Source organism: Carassius gibelio, chromosome B12, assembly GCF_023724105.1.
Source record: "Carassius gibelio isolate Cgi1373 ecotype wild population from Czech Republic chromosome B12, carGib1.2-hapl.c, whole genome shotgun sequence".
NCBI classification, from domain to species: Eukaryota; Metazoa; Chordata; class Actinopteri; order Cypriniformes; family Cyprinidae; genus Carassius; species Carassius gibelio.
In genome coordinates, this window is record NC_068407.1 from 21,486,649 (window position 1) to 21,509,660 (window position 23,012).

Below are 23,012 nucleotides of genomic sequence, written 5' to 3' on the forward strand. Positions count from 1 at the left end.
TCGTACATAAATGTACTTTAAAATCTCTTTATCAGACTGTCAGTGGCACTGTTTCATAGAACGAGTCTGTTGTCGTTATATCAGGCTTCCAGACCAAATCTCCAGGGAATGTGATTAACACAACGCAGAACCTTTTTCTGCAGCATGTTTCATCAATTAGTCAAACTGACTCGAGCACAGACCAGTAGACTTAATTAGGTCATTTCCCATTTGTCATCCAGCAATAAAGAGTTAGCAGAGGAAATGACCAGCTGTCTTAAAGCGTTTACAGCTGCGCCTCAGGGAGGAAACAATAGGGGACATTAGAAAATTAGATGGCTTTGCTAAGTTGAAAGCATTGATAATTCTCGGTTGTATTGATCTGATGCATTAAAAGAAGAAACATCCCATTTACTGATTGCTTCACCTCTTTCCTCTCAGGTCAGGAAGTGTCAAACACCACTGGCACGAAATCTACAATTTTGTCGAACATTTGGCTGAGAAATTCACCAGGTACTAAAGCATCTCTTAAGTAAAGCACACAAGCCAACACAGTGAAATGCCTTGTTTTGTTGACATTTTCCATTTGCGTAATATTTCCAAAGTAGGTAATGAGTGATTAAAAAATATATAATAATTATACATTTCTTCAACTTTTAAATTTCTGGTGTGTTTCTCATCGTCTCTCAGCCCAATGCTGCGAATGTCCTTCATCGTGTTCTCAAGCAGAGGAACCACCATCATGAGACTCACGGAGAACAGGTGCTCATCCAGTGCTGCACATTTGTGTTCTTTATTTCATTCTACTCATTTTTGTTGCCATTTTTCAAAGGGAGATCATAAGAAAAGGCCTTAATGCTCTCCGACGAGAGATCCCAGGCGGAGATACATTCATGCATCTTGGTCTACAAAGGGTAAAATATTTAAATGAAATGTTTAGCATTCAAATACTTATTTTAATGGCTTTTAACAATATTATCTACATTTATTCACAGGCAAATGAGCAAATACACCAGGAAAATTTTGGTAGGTTTACATTATCATTATCAAGCCTCATTTTGTGTTTAACATAATATAGTTTAGGAACAACTTGATTAAATGATGACAGAATCTTCACATTATTGGTGAACTGTCCCTTTAAGTGAGTTCATTATTGATTAAACTAGCTCTACAGAGGACACTAGTGTCATTATTATCCAGTTAAATGCTGATTCGGTTAAACTTTACTATAATTAGTGATTGTCTGGCGATCTTGACTCCACTTTGTAGGAACTGCAAGTGTTATAATTGCCCTGACAGACGGTGAGCTTCAAGAACATCAGCTGATAGCAGCTCAACAGGAGGTAACATGATGTCCAGCATTTAGATTACAGACATTTAGAAATATAAAAACATAGAGTTTTTAATTGCGTTTGCATGATGTCTCCTCAGGCAGCTCGAGCTCGGACACTGGGGGCAATCGTGTATTGTGTCGGCGTTAAGGACTTCAATGAAACACAGGTACTGAAGACAAGTGTGCACTCATCCAGAGAATGGACTGGAAACAGATCAGATGCTCAGATGAGCTGTGAATAAACATCAGTTTGTCCTGTTCTAGCTGGCTACCATAGCGGACACCAGTAAGCATGTGTTTCCTGTCTTGGGAGGATTCCAGGCGCTGAGAGGAATGATTGACTCGGTAAACTGAAGCATACGGCTCTATGGAAGATTCATTAAAAATGCTTTTTCTAAGATGCATGTTCCTTGCTTTAAGCTGAAGTGTGGGATTTTTTCAGTGGTAGGAAAATGAAATTCTTTCATCGTTTACACACCCTCATATTGACTTTGGTTAACCTTTAATACACAAATTTAGATCATTTTAACGGGAGGTTGGTTTCTATCCCTTTACTGAAAACTGAAGATCCAAACTGGTCATAAAGTCATTGTAAAATGAATTCATATGAATTATTTTATTAAAAAAAAGTTTTTAAACCATTTGCACCAAGCAGAAAGGATACACTTTGGCTTTAATAATAGTTTATGAGTATACATTTACATAAATAAATAGATTTGGTAAAAAAAAAAAAGAAAAAAAAATCTACATTTCAAAGAAAGAAAAAAAAACTATTTCATGTTATCTGCTTACTAATGTAACATTTAAATAATAGTGTTAAATAATAGTCTTTGTAATTATTTGTGAAATTTACTAGCAATTTCTGAGTGAAAACTGGTAAATCCTAAAAAATGTTTTGCAGTGTAGTTTGAATTTGAATAAAATATATGAATTCAATATTTTCTGTTTTTAGATAATCAAAAAATCCTGCATCGAGATCTTAGCAGCAGAGCCATCCAGTGTTTGTGCAGGAGGTATGAAAATTAATATATTACACACACACACACACACACACACACATATATACATAGTAGGCAACAATTTATCAAAAAACTCATTTTGGTTGGTTGATTTGATCCACTTTAAAAGCTGACTAGTATATATATATATATATATATATATATATATATATATATATATATATATATATATAAGCTATGGTCATTCACCTTTTTGTACATAAACCCTAATTATGAAGTTCTGCTGTAGGAAATATGTATTTTTGTTCATATATATGTCTCTCTGTGGATTATGTATGTGCCATAAATCTTTTTAACTCAGTAAGTATGTAACACTTAATGATTCATTTAACTTCCATTTCCAATACGTCAATCTTTTGGACTAGATTTATATTGAAACCATAGCATCGCACATCATCAGATATATAATTACTCAAATAGACATAAGGAAATTAACCTAAAATAAACATAGGGAAAATTCCTTTGTTGAACACGAGAGTCTGTGAGACGAATTCCCCCGAGAGGACACTTATATCTTTGTGGTTTAATATTACCCAGCATTCCTAGAGCTCTGATGATTTGAGCAGGAAGACATTGACCCATGTGCTGAAAATAGAGTGGATGTTTCTGAGGGAGATGACGTCATGTATCAACGTCTGTTGGAATCTGTGTTTCAGAGTCGTTTCAAGTGGTGGTGAGAGGGAACGGGTTTCGACACGCCAGAAACATCGACCAGGTCCTGTGCAGCTTCAAAATCAACGACACAGTCACGCTGAGTGAGTGGCTGTCAGAGGAAAAAACAGCATTCAGAACTCATTTCATTAATCGATTAATCGTGATTAATCACATCCAAACACAAGTATTTGTTTATGTAGTGTATGTGTGTGTACTATGATATTTATTATGTATATATAAACACACACACATGCATGTATATCCTTACATTTTAGTCTAGGACTAGACTTAAAACTTTTTATATACAGTACAATATTTTCTGACGTCAAGTCAAGTACTTGGTATAAAGTTTGAGAACTACCTATATCATTTTATGAATAGAAATATACAGTATATATAAATGCATGTAAATATTTTCAAAACACATGCTGGATGTATGTGAGTTTATATATACGTAAGTGCACACAGATGTTGTAAACAAATCTTTAATTTTGGATGCGATTAATCGCGATTAATCATTTGACAGCACTAGATGATATTCTTCTGTTTACAGACGAGAAGCCTGCGAGCGTGGAAGACACGTTCTTGCTGTGCCCCGCGCCGGTTATAGATGAAGTTGGAAAGTAAGTGTGAGGTCTGCCATGCATTAGGCTGTGTTTATGATTCCTGTCAAAGGTCACATTCCACTTCCTGTGCAGGTCATGCTCTCGGTCCAGGAGGTTCATGGCTTTCTTTTCTTTTTCCTGTCAAAGCTGAAGAATCAAAGCTTTACATGATGTCAGCGGCTCTGAGGAGCCATTAAAAGCAGATAGTTCTTCAGACATCATTGTGTTCATCACACCCACTCTTTCTTTGTTCCCTATCCATTATTTCATTCTTTCCCTTTACTGCACCCATAAACTCTCAAGGATCCATATTTTCGCCCCCGCTTCTGCTTTCCATTCAACAGTGATTAACCAAATTAAATGCAGAACTGTTTCTTATAAAGTATTTTTAAGAAAAATGGTTTAATTCGTAGTTCAACATTTTAATAATAATCATAAAAAACAATTCTTCCGATCAGAATTTAGAACCCTTTTTTTGTTCTAATAAAAACATTTATTTTTAGCTTTCGGTGCAGACTGAGTCCACCAGTGTTTGTTCAGATGTACTCACCATGTCCATGAACAGAGGCAAAAAAACACCACAAACTTGACTTTTCCTCCCAGAAATGATTGTGTGGCGAAACATCATTATGTTTTTGCACAGAGGAATGTGAAGCTAATCTGAAGTAGATGCTCTCCATCAGAGAAAGTGGTCTTATCTGTCAGAAACGCAGACTTGGCCTCTGTGTGTATGAGATGAACCTCGGCAGGAACGCTTAACATTTGGAAAGCTGTTTTTATCAAATGTTTTAGACACTAGACAGCTGACTTCAACATAAGTTAACCAGCTCCCTGCAGAGCTCTGTGATGCTACGAGTTATGGTCTGCTAAACTTCTTTGTGTAAAAAATATAAGAGAAATGTAGCGGGTATGAAAACTGATGTTTGTTCTTTGCACTTTAGGGTGGTGTACCTGCAAGTCAGCATGAACGAGGGTCTGTCGTTCATCACCAGCTCCGTTCACATCACTACAACGGAGTGTGTAAGTCTGAATACAAACACTGCATCACTTCCAGCACAGCTACAACATATTTAATGATCCTTCATTTTGAGATTTGAGAATTCATTTTACTTCCTGAAAAAAAATCTTAATATTTACATTTACATTTAGTCATTTTGCAGATGCTTTTATCAGAAGCGACTCACAATTGGGGGATTTATAAAGCGATTCTTTTTAAAGAGGCAAACAGACACAGGAAGTGTTCATAATACCAAGTTTTAGACATTGTTCAAATAAGTACAATCTAGAAAGAGAAGGAATAAATAAATAAAGATTTTTTATTTTTTTAATGATGAAGTCAGGTAGCATCGAAAGAGGTGAGCTTTCAGCTGTCGCTTGAAAATTGCTAGGGATTCAGCATTCCGGATCGGGATGGAATATAATTTCACCAGCCAGGAACAGTGAAGGAGAATGTTCTGGAAAGTGATTTTGAGCCTCTCTGTAACGGTACCACGAGGGGTCGCTCACTAGCGGATCACAGACTTCTGGAGGGGATGTAGATTTGTAAAAGTGATGGAAGTAGAGAGCTGCTGAGTCTGTGGCTGTTCTGTATACGAGCATCAATGTCTTGAACTTGATGCGAGCTGCTACCGGAAGCCAATGAAAGGAGATGTTTCATTTGTAGAGGTTTGATTGTGACTGATGGAAGTATACAGCCAGAAGAGCATTGCGGTAGTCCAGACTAGAAATGACAAGGGCCTGGACAAGAAGTTGTGCAGCATGCTCCGTTAGAAAAGGTCTGATCTTTCTGATGTTGTGCAGCGCAAACCTGAAAGATCGAGCAGTCTTTGCAATGTGGTCTTTGAAGGTCAGCTGGTCATCAAAGGTTACACAAAGATTTCTGACCGAAGTTGATGGGGTAATTGTAGAAGAACCTAGCTAGATGGTGAAATCATGCTGTAGAGTTGGAGTGGAGCAGCAGATAGATCCAGCAGAATAAGGACTGATGATTTGGAATCAGCTTTTGCAATCCGCAGGGCTTCCATGACTGAGAAGTGACTGATTGTTCTGGTTTTGTCTGTGAAGAATGTGGTGAAATCATCAGCTGTTGTAGAAGTGGTAGGAGGAGGTGTGGGGGGGGGGCACAGGAGATAATTAAATGGTTGATATTATCAAAATAATTACATTCTTTAAAAAGTTGAGATTCTAAGCTTTAAAATTATACTTATTTTGTGTTATTGATTAACTATAACAGAAAAGAATGCAATGATTTCATAATCATTACTTTATAAGTTGGAAATATAAAATCTCCAATAGCAGGTGAAGACAGCAGAGAAGTGTTTTCTCGGCACAATGGAGTGCATTGTTTTGTTAACTTTGTGGTTTATTATTTTGAGTCGTGTGGGACGGAGTAACACATCTATCACTTTTGCCGCACAGAAATATTCACGCAATCATGCAGCATGCATCAGAAGATCTACACTCTGGTGCGGTTAGCGCTCACACTCACTGATCTATATATAACTGAACCGTGCTCTTGCCCACCTCTTCCAACCCAGCCAGGACTGCTAAATGGAATCTCACTAGTCAAACGAGCCAGACTCTGGGGGTCAAACGCACTCTGGCACGGTTCAGATTGCCTGGTGTGAGCATACCCTAATTATTCTCCTGCATCCCGCACACACTAATCTTTACCCACACATCAAGTGTTGTCCTGCGCCACATTCTGTTGCGATGGGTCGCGCGACTGTACAGGTCTGTAATATGAAGATGCCTGTTATAATGTTATGATCAAGGCTCTGGACTCTGGACTATAACAAACTATGAAATATTTTCTATAAAATCGTTAATGTCCTGGCAGTGACAAATAGCTTGTTTTATATTTAATTTAATTACATTAATGTTACAAGTTGAGTTATTCATTTTTTGCATAGCAATGCGATTCATTGCAGACAATAATGCGATTAATCACGAAAATAAAGAGTAATAATAAACATTGCCCAGCACTAATATATATATATATAAAAGTGTGTGTGTGTGTGTGTGTGTGTGTTATTACATTAAAAATGATTGGAAAGTTTGTGTGTGGTCTTTAGTTCGTAACGCCTTTTATTCTTTGCATTCTCCTCTCCTCACGTTCAGCTCATCCCCTATCATAATTTTCTCTTCACGAACCCCTTCCCCCCAGAAACACACACACACACACACACATCAAGGGCCAAACCACAGACAAAGCCCCTGAATGATCCCATCTCTGGCTTCAGGCCACGACCACAGAGCCACTTTTATGAAGCATTTCTTCTCCAAATACTTTACAAATGCACTGTGTGCTTCCCGTTCTTTTCCCATGACTTACTTTCTAACAATGAGGTCACACAGTTTTTTGTGGTCATAGCTTGTCTTTGGATGAAAATGACCAATTCATTCATTTCACACCATTTTACTTTTTAAAGACAAAAAATTTTTGTAAATAATTTTAAACATTATTTTGACAGGTCCTTTTTGTTCACTTTAGAATTTAGATTTAGATGTTGTATTTTTTTATTTTATTGTAAAAACTGGCATAATATTTTAATATTTAAACATTGTTTGATGTCATAGTGAGCTATTTACAGCATTTTACAGACAAATATTAGTTATTCTATAATATTTAAACATATTTTATATTCATTGGTTTTATACCATTTTAAGTTTTACTGACAAAAATTACATAATTTCTCACAATATTTGACATCATCATCATGTCATATTCATTAATTTGACATTTTACTGAAAGTAATGATTTGTTAAATATAAAAAAAAAACATATTACATAACATACAGTATGTCAACCAAATAAATGTATTAACATAAACAAGAAATATAACTATATTGCATGGTTATATTTTTCTTCCATGTTATAAATTAAAATAATTTAATTATTATTCATAAATGCATATTTGTAATCTCATATTCGCTATTGTCAATATATTGAAAGTTAAATAGTTAGTTAAATTAAACTGAAGGTCATATTACAATATGGCAGTACTTTTATCCGTGGATCATATAAAACAGAGACTTCTCTGCTTCCCTTGGTTTTTCTCTGCAGTTCGACGGCACCATCCTCCTGATCACCCTGCTGGTGCTATTTCTATTGCTGGCTCTGCTGTTTATGTGGTGGTTCTGGCCGCTTTGCTGCACTGTAGTAAGTCATCGCCTCATTTACCATAAACATTAGTCTTCCTATGTTCTCACAACACATCTTCCAGTACTGTGTTAATCTGGGAGCCAAAGGCCTTTAGATTTGCGGTAAAGACTAAAGTTGAGTGATTTAAGATGGAAAATTGGTCAATTTGTCTCAAGCGAGGTCATGATTAAACATGCTGTTCTGTTTTATCTGTATAATGTGACTTGTGTATGTGGTTATGTGATTATTTGACACATCTTTCCACAGGTGATCAAAGAACCTCCACCTCCTCCACCTCCAGAGCCAGTAAGTTACAGCTCTATCTGCTACTAAAGCATTGAATATCACTGACAGAGCACGTTGATAAATATTTATGGGTCTCTAGTAGACCATAGCAGTGGTGAGAGAGATTGACTGAGCTGAGATCACAGAGCACACTCACAAATATGCATTTCCCCCAGTGAGCGTTCTTGCACAGACACCGTGCTAGGACAGGGAGGAAGAGGAGCAGGTCCTGTTAGTGGCGCCCTACTGACCCGCCCAGACCTGGTTCCCGAAACTAATGCTCCTTGTGACAGCCACTTCTTGGCCGATTCCTTCTTCTCAACGAGAATACCCCCGGAGATGCCTGATCATGCTGTCCTTTTTGCAACAAGGGTTGGAGTGAAGTCTGTCTTCCTCCACCTTCAAAGTCTATGTCACTGCAATCACTTCTAACCACGACCCTGTAGAAGGAAAGTCGCTGAAGGCTAAATCCTCCAGAGCCCCCCTCTATCTCTTTGGACTTGACTCAGGGCCCATTTGAGTTTTTGCAGGCAGTTGAGCTGAAGTTTCTGTCAATAAAAACTCTGCTCTTGCTTCTGCTGGCCTCCATCAATAGGATAGGGGACCTGCACGCATTTTTGGTCGAGGATTCATGCCTAGAGTTGGTGCCTGCGGTCACCCAAGTAACCCTAAGGCCCCAGCCAAGTGCCCAAGTTTCCCACTACTCCCTTCAGGGATCAGGTGGTGAGCCTGCAAGCACTGGCCCCAGAGGAGGCAGACCCAGCCCTAGCTTTGCTCTGTCCCGGACACCGTACACAAAGCTTCAGGACCTCAGACCAGCTCTTTGTCTGTCACGGAGGCCGGCAGAAGGGGAATGCCATCTCCAAGCAAAGGATGGCCCACTGGATTGTGGAAAACATCACCTGGCTCTTCAGGCACAGGGTGTGCCCTGCCCTTTCAGGGTGGTAGCTCACTCAACTAGAAGTGTTTCATCATCCTGGGCACTGGCTCGCGGCGCCTCGCTAGCAGATATCTGTAGAGCTGTGGGCTGGGCGACCCCTAACATGTTCACTAGTTCATGTTCGTGTGGAGCCGGTATCCTCGTGTGTTCTCCCTTCAGACGGATAGAAGCACTTAGTAGCCCCGGCTTCAGATTGGCTTGCTATAACTGCTCCAGAGAGTCCATACAGTAGACCTTGTTGAGTTCCTCCTTCCCTTTGGCAGCCAGACATGGTGGAGAACCAGTCGAGGGCGAGGTTCCATATGTAGAGACCTAAGTGGATACCATATGTATAAAGTCCACGGTATAACCTCAGAGCCTGTGTTTCCACGGCAGTGGAAGCCAATTCTAAGAGGCTTACATTCACCTCCAATCTTCCATATGCACCTAACGATCGTTCATATGTGTAATTGCTTCGGAAACCTCCTCTGGAAGCTTCCGCAGCATCCTTGTTCCAGGTGGAGCGGGTATTTTTTCCCAGTGTTATCCAGTCTTACTGAGTAGGTAGTGCCATAGTAGTGGTAGCTGGTCTTCTCGTGCTGAGCCCTGGCCTGCGTCAGAACAAAGAGGTGCAGGTGGCTTTCACAGGACACTGGAAAGGGTCAGTCGCTGTGGCCTGGGAAGACCACTGGGTAGGGAATCCCAATTCCTTGGTCTTCCAACATGATGTTGAGAGTGGCCAACTGAAAGGGAATATCTCGGTTACATATGGTAACCCTCGTTACCTGAAGGAGACATCACGCCCCGTCTCCAGAGCTCCTGTACCACCGCTGAGCCTCCTGGTCACTGAAAACCTGAATATGCGGTGCACCTGCTGCCTTCTTATACACTCGCTGTGATCAGCTGCAGCTGGATGCAATAATTACATGCCAATGTGCATTGGCTCATTTAGTTTACACTTGAAGTATATTGGTCTATCTAAGCGATATCCCAATTCATTGGTCACTGACGTGACATCTCCATTCCCTCCTTCAGGGAACGAGGTCTACCATATGTAACCGAGACATTCAATTTACTCTATTTTGCTTTTCATGATAAAAAAATATATAAAAATGTTAAATTACACTTAATTATCATTTCATCATGTGATGAGAATAATGACATTTTAAAAACTCTGTTAGATCATATATTTATTTTATAAAAACACATAGCTGCTTTTTATTTTAGGAAGGATACGAGTTAAAAAAGAGAGATAAGAAGTGTGATGTATTTGTTTTAATAAGTCAGTCTTTCTGTGTCTCAATCATCTCCCTAGTTCAGTAGTAAGTACACTACTTAGTGGGGTCAGGCATGTTATTTTAGTTAGTAACTTACAAGTGTGATTGTAGTTTAACTACAATAAATAATGTGAAGCATGTTGCTCGAAAAGGTACAGTTTCAGATCAGATCAGATATCTCGTCGTCTGTATTCAATAACAAAGCCCATGTCAACATCTAAACCACAGCAGATTTAGAAAGAACAGAATTTTCTTAGTGTGAGATTCATTAAGAGACTTTAATGAAAACCATCAGATGATTTTGAGTAACAACATCAACATGTCAAAGAAGCGCTTGCAGATGTTTCATGCCTCTCGTGCTTCTGCAAATGATGTAAGATGTTTTTGGTCTTCAGGAGTCAGATGATGAGGACGGGATGCCAAAGAAAAAATGGCCCACGGTGGACGCCTCGTATTACGGCGGTCGAGGAGTGGGAGGAATTAAACGAATGGAGGTGGGACTCCTCGAAAGAAGAGATGCAATCCTAGAAAAATGTGTCGTGTGATTATTATTGAAATAATTCAAAACACTCTCTGAACTTCACTAGATAAGATGTAACTGTTGGAAGAATAATTGTCTTTTAGTGATTATATACAAGAAGTCTATTCTGCTGGATCTAAGGCTGGATTTATTTGATCAAAAAAGCAGTAAAATTGTGTAATATTATTACAATTTCAAATAGCAGTTTTCTGTGTGAATCTGTGTTAAAGTGTAATTTATTTCTGTGGTCAAATCTGTATTTTCAGCATCATTCCTCCAGTCTTCAGTGTCACATGATCCTTTAGAAATCTCAGTTCTAAGTTATTATTAATTATTATTGGTGCTTAATTATTAATAATGGTTCTTCTTATTAATATTAAAATGTTTTGCTGCAGTGTTTGCATATTTTTTATTTAAAAAAATACATACTGTACATATACATAAACACACACACACACAGCCAGATTTCACTCTAATTTATAATTTTTAAAAAAGTCATTTTAAGTTGCTAGAAGTTTCTGAGAAGTGAAATATTAAAAGATCTTAGAAGGAAACTGAAAACTGAAAGGCATGCTTTTTGCATTTGCTGAAGATCTGTACAAGGTTTCAGAAGATAAGATCTGGTCTGATGTGTTGCCTCTGGTCCAGGTTCGTTGGGGAGGCAAGGGCTCTACGGAGGAGGGAGCCAAGCTGGAAAAACCCAAAAACGCTGTCGTAAAGATGCCTGAGCAGGAGTTCGAACCCTTTGAACCCAAGCCCAAGAAACAAGACAACAGGAAGCGAGCTCAAGACAGGAAGTGGTATTCTCCCATTAGGGTAAAGAAGCTTTGTCACTGTCATTATTGTTTGCTGAAGCTGCTGGTGTTCAAAGCACACTGTAAGTGTTATTGTCTCCTGTTCAGGGTAAACTCGACGCGATCCTGGCTCTTTTCAGACGTGGATATGATCAAGTTTCACTTATGAGGCCACAGCCGGGAGATCATGTGAGTGTCTAGATGATCAAAGTCTTACTGGCTTAGCATTATCTTTCATCCAGACGTATGAAGTCAAACTAACTCCTCCAACAACAAACAGTCTGACCCTAACCTCTTAAATCAACGTCCTATGGACTTTTTGACTCATTCTTCTTCGTCTCAGCCAGACGTTTCCTAACCTTCATTTGTTAGGCACAGCTCACCACCTGCGTCAAATCTGTAGCCATGAAACTGAAATAAAACAAATGTTGATGCTTTCCAGACAGTCTGACTCTTACATATGCATAGCAGCCACGTGGTTTGACTTCTCAATGTCAAATCGCAGTTTATCAAACTAACCAGGTGTGAGTTAAACCATTTAATATGTATCTAACAAAAAGTCTTTAACATTTGTTTAAGAGCATCTACCAAATTTAGCAACAAAGGTGTCGTAAAGCCATTCATGATCAATGCAAACAATGGTTCGCGTCGAGTTTTTGAGCCGGCTGGTTTTAATTTCCTCGAGCTAAAGGTTGCATGACGCAAAGTTTCTCCGCGGAGGAATGGTTCTGTAATGCCTCTCCGCTGCTCTGTGGTTTGTGACGAGACGCCTGAAAAATGCCCAGACTGACTCTTTTCTCTTGCTCTCGTTCTTTCTGAGCATGGAAAACAAATGAAACAGGCATCATTTCCTGTCTAAAATTGCATTAAGAGGACATAAACTAAATCCAGCAGTGCTTCTGCTGTGGAAGAAGAACTCGCAGCATCGGCGAAAGTTGAAAACAAGGTCATGCCAATGCTTTTACAAGAATCTCTAAAGATTTACTGAAGAAAGTGTAGTTATTGGAAGAAAAATCTGTCAGGTTATACTAGATAAATATTCATAGTATTAATGAATAAATAATTATATATGCAGTGCCGCACTCCAAAAGTTTGGAATAATTAACATTTTATAATGTTTCTGAAAGAACTCACTTGTGTGCATGAAGGCTGCATTAATTTGATAAAAAAATTCAATAAAAATTGTAGTATTGTGACAAGGGTTATAATAGTTAACAAGAACCATTTACAAATTAATATGTAATATAATTAATATAAAAACTTGCCAAAGCAACATAAAACAACAAACACTATATTAAAAAACACTATATATATATATATATATATATATATATATATATATATATATATATATATATATATATATATATATATATATATATAAAACCTAACGCTAACTTATTAAAACTAAAACACACACACATAATAAAAATGTATAAAACTTTAAAATTAAAACTGAAGCAGAAAATAAAACAATTAAAACTAATTCTAAATATTTAGATATAATATAATATGTATTATAATATATTTCAGTTAGCTGCAAAAGCAACATTTCTTATTTTTATCTAATTTAACTCAAACTTAAACTGAAATAAAGATTTATATAAACTATGTAGACTTATTTTAAAACAAATAACTAATAAACATTACAAAACAAACGACAAAATTACTAAAACTTTAAAATATACAAATAATAAAAAGCAGAATATACATAAAAACCAATATTTATAATACAAATATTTGTAAAATAAAATACTATAATTGTATCACAATGATCTTCATGATTGTGAAATATTTTGACAAGTGTTTACTATTTGAATATTTGGAAAATAAATGAAATAACATTAATTTATTGAATAAAACTATATTAAAGGTCCCGTTTTACGTGCTTTTTTGAAGCATTGATTGTGTTTACAGTGTGCAATATAACATGTGTTCATGTTTCACATGTAAAAAAACAGTATTTTTCACACAATTCACCTATCTGTATACTGCTGTTTCCACTGTCACAAAAACGGGCTGATGACTTCTTTGTTCCTTGTACAAAATACTTAACGAGTTCTGATTGGGCCAGCGGTTCCTGTGTTGTGATTCGACACCAGCTGAGCGCGCGCTGACCTCCTGCAAATGCTAGTTTTGGACTAGTTCTGAGAAGCAAGTGAGCAGGAGCATGTGCTGGAGATGTACTTCTAATCACAGGAGCGTTTTTACTGACGAGATGCGCATGAAAATCACGTTCATTTTTTTGCACAGCCCTAACATCTAGTTAACAAAACTAAACAGCGTTGCCCTTTGTGTAATAAGTTACAGACTTAAATAATTAAATAAATAAATAAAGTTACAGCAACTTAAATAATAAAATACACTTACCAGTTGTGGTCCATAAACAATGCCTTCTCCAGACAAAGAGGGGACTGCTCCGTCTTTCATGAATAATCTTTCTGCGAATCCAGCATTAAACCGATTGAGACTGAGGAAGCTGTCCTCAGCAAAATGTGCTGCACATAGTTTTACATGTGGATTATAATTTTCGGGGACCGAGTTAAACATAAATTGCAACCATTAATCTCTTAGTACAGTGTCCCTGGGAAGCCCAAGCAAAGGTGATTGGACTCAGAGATGAAAATAACAGCGTTTCAACGACATGGTGACAAAAACAAAAAGCTCTTCCTTCTTCTCAGTTGGAGCGTAACAAGGCCACGCCCCCCTTTTTGTGAATTCATGTGGGCGGTGGTTAGTCAAAAAACTGTTTTAGTGATGTTATTATTGCAGGAACTAGAGGGATGTAGTCCAAACGGGTCGTTTTTTGTAGGCGAATTCTGTTAAATCAAATATCTCGCTTGGCATTGAACTTTGAGCTTTAGAATTTTACAGATATTATTTATACTCTAACAACCACATTACACACTAACTAAAGTTTAAAACATGGGATCACGAGGAAGGGGACCTTTAAGAGAACAAAACTGATGCCTCGCTGCTTTCACTGTGAAATAAGAAATAAATGTCATCAGTTTCTGTTTATTTAATAATGCATTATATTCGCACTACTCTTTAAACATATTTTGTTATGTTTTATGCTCAACAAAACTGAATTTATTTGATCAAAAACACAATATAAACAATAATATAATAAACAGGGTTATTAGACAAAACTAAAACCCCCCCAAAAAACATTGTTTCATGAAATAAAATAAACATTAACTGTGTAAAATTGCATAAAGAGGACATATATTTCTTCAGCAAGCGATCTGTGTGTGAATGTCATTTATTTGTCTTGTGAGTCTTATTTACTGTTGTCTGTCCAGTAGAGCTCCAAGTCATGTCAAAGCACGCTGAGTCGGCCTTCGAGAGAATGTCCACACTGTGAGAGAATGTCCGCACTGTGAGAGAATGACGGTGCACAGTTTCCCGCGGTGTTGGTCCTGCTTCTGCTGAGGCAGAACGGCAGCTGCACTCATGGGGTTCGCAAGTGGATTTGGCGGAGGGAATGGAGACGGGCGAGTCCCTATCTCCTTCCACTTCCGCCAGATCCGCGCCCAATCTTTGGAAGCCAAATTAAGCATTGATTGGCCCGCCGAGAAAACAACTGAACGGCAGCGAAGCAAGCTTGATTAACGCTTCCTGGGAACGAGTCAACCACCTCCTAGCCGGGCCTTCCCTTCTTTCTCGACCTGCATGAAGAGATCGCCAGGGCGTTGAAACGCCCGTTTTCACCCTGCCTCTAAATCCCCTTGTCTGATTACTACAGCAACATAGTGGGGATGGGAGAGCACGGCTATAGAGCGATGCCCCGGGTGGAACAGACGCTTGCGAACTATCTGTCCCCCGGTGCTGCATCGTCTCTGAAGGCCCCGGCATTGCCCTCCATGCCACTCAGAACAACATCGGCTTTGGTGGGCAAAGGGTATGCGGCTGCAGGTCAGACTGGTGCATGTCTGCACACCATGGTGGTGTTACAGGCTTACCAAGCCGACCTGCTGAAAGAGCTAGATGAGGGAGAGGAGATCAAGTCACACGATATTTTAGAATTAAGAAGGACTGCTGATCTCTCCCTCCACGCCACCAAGGAGACCGCCCGAGCGATTAGACGGTCCATGGCAGCGATGGTGGCTGCGGAGAGGCACTTATGGTTGACCCTGTCTGAGATGAAAGAGCGGGACAGGGTCTGCCTCATGGACGCCCCAATTCAGCCTTCGGGTCGGTTCGGTGACGCAGTCAGTTCTGTCGTCAGCAGGTTTCAGGAGGCCCGCAAACAAGCGGCGGCATTCCATAAGCTCCTCCCTCATCGCTCTCTTCGGGCATCTGGGCGGGAGATGCCCCAGCCGCACCCTAGCTCATCGTACCGCGAGGCCCAAAAGCAGAGTCCCAGCAACGCTCTCGGCCGAGATCTTCTAAGCCCAAGCAAGATCTAATGGCAGTTATTGAAGCTAAGAAGTCCTCGGCCAAGAAGCCCTGATGCCAGAAGCTCAGGGTTTCAGAGGGCAGCCTCTGCTGGGGTAGAGTTTACACGAGGCCCGTCTCACCTCAGCGCCCTCTGGGGGCCGACCTGCCAACCCTGCCAGTGTTCCAGGGCGCAGTGGTCCCCAGCGAGCATCATTCTCAGTTTCTTCCACCCATGCGCGTATTGGGGCTGAGACGCTCGCCGCCCCTGCGAGGGCCTCTTACACCAGAGGTCAGTCTCGAGAAACTGATTCCCTTAGTAGATTATTTAGCGGCGTGGAAACTACTGCCAAATGTATCTCAATGGGTCCTGCACACAGTAGAAAAAGGCTACCGTATTCAGTTCGGCTCTGCACCTCCGATATTCAACGGGGTCATTCTGAAGATAGTCGGCCCCAGGCAGGGTCTGGTTATGGAACAGGAAGTGAAACCCTATTAGAGAAGGAGGCCATTGAGGTGGTCCCTCCTCAAGACAGGGAGTCCAGGTTTTACAGCCGGTATTTCATAGTTCAAGTTTTTTTTTTATTTGTATAGCGTTTTTTTTTATTTATTTAGTTCCATGAATGATGGGGGGGTTGCATCCGATTATAGACCTGCGGGTCTTAAATCGTTCAGTTATGAGATTTGGCATCGAGATGTCATTCTTGCACATGGGGGAGCTGGGTTTGAGACTGAACGCCAAGAAGAGTGTACTTTCTCCAGTTCAGAGAACCACCTATCTAGGCGTAGTATGGGATTTGAACGCGATGCAGACAAGATGGTCCCCTGCTCGTATCGAGTCGATCCTCATATCAGTCATATCAGAGATTCAGAGAAGGCCAGTCACTCACTGTCAAACAATTTCAAAGATTGTTGGGTCTGATGGCAGCTGCATCCAACGTTATACCTCTTGGCCTGCTGTACATGAGACCCCTAGAGTGGTGGCTCAAGACCAAGGGATTTTCCCAGAGGGACAATCCACTTTGAACTATCAAGGTAACGTGCCTTGGACATTCGGAAGAAACCTTGGTTCTTGAATCAGGGCCCGGTGCTGGGAGCTCCTTGTCGCCGTGTAACACTAGCGTTGGATGCATTCCTCACTGATTGGGGTGCGGTCATGAGTGGCCACCCTGCCCTTGGTCTGTGGAGCGGTCGCCATCTGACATGGCATATCAATTGTCTAGAAATGCTAGCAGTTTATCGTGCACTAAAGAATTTCCTCCCAGACCTAAGGGGTCAACATGTGTTGGTGCACACCAACAACACATCGGTGGTCTCTTACATCAACCACCAGGGAGGTCTGCGTTCGCGCCCCTTGTACAAGCTGGTGCACCAGATCCCTGTGCGGTCCCAGAGCAAACTCCTCTCGCTCAGAGCAGTGTATATTCCCGGGAAACTAAATATGGAAGCAGACATACTGTCGAGGCAGGGGCCGGGGCACAGGGAATGGAGGCTTCACGCCGAGGTGGTGAAGCAGATATGGAGAGTTTTTGGCAGAGCTCAAGTAGACCTTTTTGCGACTCTTGAGACATCACAATGTCCCATTTGGTTCTCTCTAGTTCATCCAGCTCCTCTGGGACTGGACGCTATGGTACAGACCTGGCCGAGGCTTCGTCTGTACGCCTTTCCCCCTATTGCTCTGCTCCCGGGAGTTCTGGCGAGAGTACGCCGGGACGGGGTACGTCTGTTATTAGTAGCCCCGTTCTGGTCGGGCCGAGTATGGTTCGCAGACCTGGTCTCGCTCCTCGACGGCTCTCCATGGGAGATACCGATCAGGACAGACCTACTCTCACAGGCGCAGGGTACGATAATTCACCCTCGCCCGGAGCTGTGGAAGCTGTGGGTGTGGCCCCTGAGGGGACACAACTGTTAGCAGCCGGTCTCTCAACCGAGGTTTTTGAGAGACCCTTCTCCAATCCAGAGCTCCCTCAATGAGGAAACTGTACACCTTGAGGTGAAACCTTTTACCTCATAGTGCAGAGACCGCCAGATAGACCCAGCAAACTGCCCAGTTGGTACAGTTCTGGAGTTTCTATAGGCTAGGCTCTCTGCAGGGTTGACCTACTCCACGTTGAAGGTTAAACATATTCAAGAAATTTCAGACAGACATCTGACGCTTAAAACCGCCTTTCTGTTGGCTATTACCTCTCTGAGGAGAGTAGGAGATTTACAAGCCTGCTAAGTGGCCCCTACTTATCTTGATTTTGCACCTAGCATGACCAAAGCGTTCATATACCCTCGAGCGGGATATGTTCCTATGGTGCCCTCTATCACACCACAACCTATAGTGCTGCAGGCCTTTTGTCTTTCTTCCTTTCGGAAGCCCGACCAAGCGAAGCTAAATTATATGTGTCCAGTATGAGCGCTGGACTCATACGTCCACAGAGCTGCCCTGTGGAGAAAAACAGACCAATTGCTTGTATGCTACGGTCCCCCCAAGAGGGGTTTTCCTGCCTTTAAGCAGACTATTAGTTGTTGGATAGTCGAGGCTATCAACGCTTCCTATGAGTCTTCCATTGGACTGATTACACACGATATTCAGAGTCGCTCACGCTAAGCGCGTTCCCCAAAGCATTGTTCGATGCAGCGTCTTATTCCCTCGAGGAACTAGGGTTACATACGTAACCTAGAGATGTTTTTCTCTTTTAGTTTAGATAAAATAGTTTAGATTTCATTGTATTTCATTTGAAAATAACATATTGAACTATATTTAAGCATCAGAATAATACCAAAAAATTATAAAAAAAAAATAAGAAGATAAATAGTTTTGATTTCATCTTTGAATGCAATGATTTTATTTTTAATATAATTAAGTGTCTATATATTTAGGTACATTTTCAGCTTTTTTAACACAAAATCCAACTAATTGCACATTTAGTATTCTTTCCATACGTAACATAATGTATATATAACAATTTGTCACATTTTATATATATATATATATATATATATATATATATATATATATATATATATATATATATATATATATATATATATATATATATATATATATATATATATGAATAATACAAACATTTATATTCAATATTCCATTCATGTGTAATATAATAATAAAAGAATAATAAATATAACAATAATATAACTGCATCGAGTCAAACTTTTATTTTTGGTCACAATATATATTAGGTGGCGTTATCTAATATGTACTTACATTAAATAATAATAGTAATAATCATAAAATAAGTACAATGGAAAAATATGTATGTACTTAATAAGTGCATTGTACCAAATGACATTTAAATGCAATAAGATAGTAGTTAATATCACCTATAATATATATTTAATATTTCATTTATTTAAAGTAACAAATAAGTAAATAATGGGTTTCATTTTAGTGAATGTTAAACCCTGGTTTAAAGGTGTCCAGGAGATTTTTGAGCAGGGTTTGGGGTTATAGAGGACTTTCAGAGTCTTTCCATGATGCATCATTTACAGTCTGAGTGATTTCATCTGTGGTTTTACAGAGCTCCAGACAGATCATCTGTGTGTGTGTGTGTGTGTGTGTGTGTGAGAGAGAAAGAGAGAGAGAGAGAGAGAGAGAGAGAGAGAGAGTGTGTGTGTGTGTGTGTGTGTGTGTGTGTGTGCTTCTGTATGTGTGTTCAGCTCAGATTTGGGCGTCATGGCTGGTCATTCAGGAAAAAGGAGTGAATGATGTCTGTGCTGGAGAGCGTGCAGCAGATGAGTTCAGTGATGTGACGTGCTTCTTCTTCTCTCCTCAGGGTCGATGCATCAACTTCCAACGAGTCAAAGAGGAAGCAGCGGCTGCCAAAGCTCCTCCTCGAGCTCAGAGCCCAGCTCCACCTCCTCCAGACTACCAGCTCGTCCCCAGCGCACCTCCACCCGGACCTCCGCCCGCCCGCATCCCTCCCTGTCCCCCGCCGACCCGAGCCCCGCCGAGACCCTGAGAGAAGCACCAGCTCTCAGTGCAGTCCATCCTACCAGCACCTGCACTTCCATAACCTGCTTAAAGTGTTCGCGCACTCATTTTGAACTTATACAAAAAAAAAAATCTTTAGTACTTAAACTTAAGACCATCTAAGTGTTCTATTTATGGGCACTATAAATATGAACTAAAATGCACTTTTAACATACTATCTCTGTATTTAAAAACCGTATTTAGTCACCATCTTTCACACACTATTGCAGTTAAGTGTACTATAAGCAGTGTAATGTTTTTTAATGCAAAGATAGTATCTTAAAAGCACATGTTGGTTCATATTCATGGTGTCCCAAAATAGCACAGTTGAGTACACACCGTAAGTTTATTTTAAGAAGCACTAAAGAATATTTTTTAGTATATTAAGTACAAAGTTAGTGCACGGACACAGAGCACATTATGGAAGTGTACTTTTTTTTAACTTGGGAAACCAAAAAAGCCACACGCTATTTATCGCTCAGCTTCGATTGGGATGTGCTGTGTCATTTGTTGCTGGACAGCAAAACATTGTAAGAAAAGCAAAAAGAAATAACTGTCGTGACAAAAATTCAACTACTGAGTTTTCCGTACGCAGATTAAGAGTGTGTTTTCAGCTTCATCAGGCTGGACAAATCGTTCATGTACAGTGTTTTAAAGCACATATGAATCCTATGAGCTTCTGATATCATGCCAAAATGTCTCAAATAACCAGTATTACATGCTATGTTATATTGTTAGTGCCTCTGGAGTGTTCAGATTGTACAGTCGTCGAGTCACAGGTTCTCTCAGGTGAGGCTCTGAACCTGTACAGAGGGAATATAATGGCATGTCAAAATGTGAGAGGAATGCAAGTGATTAACTCGTAAAGGCAGGGTCGGACCGTGTCTTTACTCTAGATTGATGGTTTTTGGATTAGGCACGGCGGATGTGCAGGGTTTGTCTTTAATCATGCAGTTGCTGGAATTCTGACAGATTCTCGAAGGTGCAAAAGTGGGATTCAAGAACGGTTTCGATTTTATTCCGGATCTTTTATCAGCACTGAAACTAAAAAAAAAGGTAACCTGAAAAAGTGAAATTTAATGGTTTTGTTCAAATCACAAAATAGTGTTTAGCATTACTGAATCAACCTAAATACATGCATTTATGCAAAAAAAAAAAAAAAAAAAAAATTCATAGGGTTAAACTTTTTCTGGTAACAATTTCTGGTTACCGCTTTTTACAGATCGGGTGAATGTCATCAAAATATATCCAGGTCACATTTCACACCAAAATTTTTAATTATGACATTATTTTCATGTCAATTAAGAGCATTTAAGCCCAAAATTCTCATTGCTGTATTGCATCAAGAATAATGTTTGGTTATTACTGTTATTCTCAGTAGTGTGTTTTTTTAGATTATCATTATCGTAACACAATATTTTAAGTGAATGTATAATGTATAAATCCGAATTGAAGATGAAAAAAGTTTAACTCTTGGCAGAAACAAGCTTTCATTAATATATAATTCAAATATCACCATGAAGTATAAATACTAAATTATAATTTTAAATGACTATTATAACATTCAAATATATATTTTTTGCATTACAGTAATGAGAATAAGTGGAGCTTCCTAAACGGCAAATGTCTGAACTATATAATTCTTTTCTCTGAGTAATTTTTGTATTTTTTATTTTCATGAGATCAGGTTTGTTTGTTGTAAAGGTTGAGCCTCTAAATGCAAAGTCAGGTCAGTTCTCGTCATGTTTTCTGTATTCCGCAGCTGTACTGTACTTATGTTGATATTCATCTTGTTTCCTTTGCGTTTCATCATCAAACATATTGCAACTGCAGGGCAGTTCACAGCATTTAATTTATTATCCCCACGTCTAAAGGAAGGTACTTGAATATGACAAGGTGTCCTCTGTTACAAACACGACACTGTGCATGAAACAACAACAACAAAAACATAAAACATAAAAAAAGAAAGAAAGAAATAAATAACTTGCCCTTAGATAAAGCCAGTGCCTTCGATCTTTTTTTTTTTTCTTATGTCATTAAAGTATGATACAGTAGCACTGCTTATACTTTGTTGTATTAAAGAAAGATTGGTGCATGAATTTAGTTTTCCCTGTTCTCCCCATTCTGTCATGAAAGTCAACAAGTATAAACTGTGTTCAGTTATTAAAGGAGGTGTAATGTGGACCAAACCAAAGCCGTAGACGCGAGAGCTGCAGTGTGATGCATAGGTCTGTGCTTTTGTTTAAATTTTTTGTCATTTTATTTGCTTGTCAAATCATTTGAAACATTGTGATCTGTACTATTCCACAAAAAAAGATGATACCAGAATTATAAATCACAATTATATTGTGTTATGATGTAGTAAGTGTATTAACAACAATACTGGTGCATCTAATGAAAGGCTCATAAAGTTGACTTCACAGTATTAATAAAGCTCGACTCTAAAGCTTTAACTGTGTTTGTCTGGTTACTGGAACACCTGTGTGTCAAGAAGCTCACAAGACTAAGTTGTTAAGATTGAATTGAGCACCTAAAGCTGATTTTGTGGCGTTTGGTAATCGTTTAGGTCTTGTACTGCAAGACAATGCATGTGAATGAACACAATAAATTCTCACTGACCCTCGGAGCAGCTTCACAGTCCACTAAATCTAGCTCTGGATCCTTCCAAGACAAACCCTGTCTCCATCTTGTTCTTTTAGACAATAATCCATGGGAATTAAAAGTGGGTTAAGGGGAAGATGTTGATAAACCAAGGTTTTTTTTTTTTTTTTTTCTTAAATGGAAGAAATTGAAACACTGGATATGAAGGAAAAATGAGGATATGGAGTTGGTTATATGATACGATATATATATATAAATGTTGTTTAGTTTCTTATGGCGAGCGTAAAATTTATGGAAATCAATACAATTACTGAAAATCACACTAAAAACTAACAAAAAAAGGTTAGTCAGAGAATTCAAAAATCTAAATGGGTCACAAATATGGTTCAAATAAAAGTTTTATTAAAAGTTTTATTTTATAATATATGATAAACCTCTGTATGCTGATTTTCACACTCTGCCTCCACGTCATCTTTCACCTACGCTCACTTTCACCCTCCCGGCTATCTGCAATGGTTTCATC

General features: G+C 39.3%; 1 protein-coding gene across 1 annotated transcript in view; it reads left to right on the forward strand.

Moving 5' to 3' along the window:
* The window catches only part of LOC127969223 (anthrax toxin receptor 1-like), a 28,835-nt gene extending 6,494 nt beyond the window's left edge, over positions 1-22,341 (forward strand). Inside the window, exons 2-18 of the mRNA XM_052571044.1 lie at positions 421-492; positions 670-741; positions 812-893; positions 975-1,005; positions 1,249-1,322; positions 1,411-1,479; positions 1,577-1,657; positions 2,265-2,325; positions 2,988-3,086; positions 3,539-3,608; positions 4,532-4,610; positions 7,657-7,752; positions 8,002-8,040; positions 10,611-10,709; positions 11,384-11,551; positions 11,638-11,718; positions 19,692-22,341. Of these exons, the coding sequence (XP_052427004.1) occupies positions 421-492; positions 670-741; positions 812-893; positions 975-1,005; positions 1,249-1,322; positions 1,411-1,479; positions 1,577-1,657; positions 2,265-2,325; positions 2,988-3,086; positions 3,539-3,608; positions 4,532-4,610; positions 7,657-7,752; positions 8,002-8,040; positions 10,611-10,709; positions 11,384-11,551; positions 11,638-11,718; positions 19,692-19,877 (1,459 nt within the window). The 3' untranslated portion in view covers positions 19,878-22,341. The remainder of the gene's footprint in view (positions 1-420; positions 493-669; positions 742-811; positions 894-974; positions 1,006-1,248; positions 1,323-1,410; positions 1,480-1,576; positions 1,658-2,264; positions 2,326-2,987; positions 3,087-3,538; positions 3,609-4,531; positions 4,611-7,656; positions 7,753-8,001; positions 8,041-10,610; positions 10,710-11,383; positions 11,552-11,637; positions 11,719-19,691) is intronic.
* The last annotated feature ends 671 nt before the right edge of the window (positions 22,342-23,012 follow it).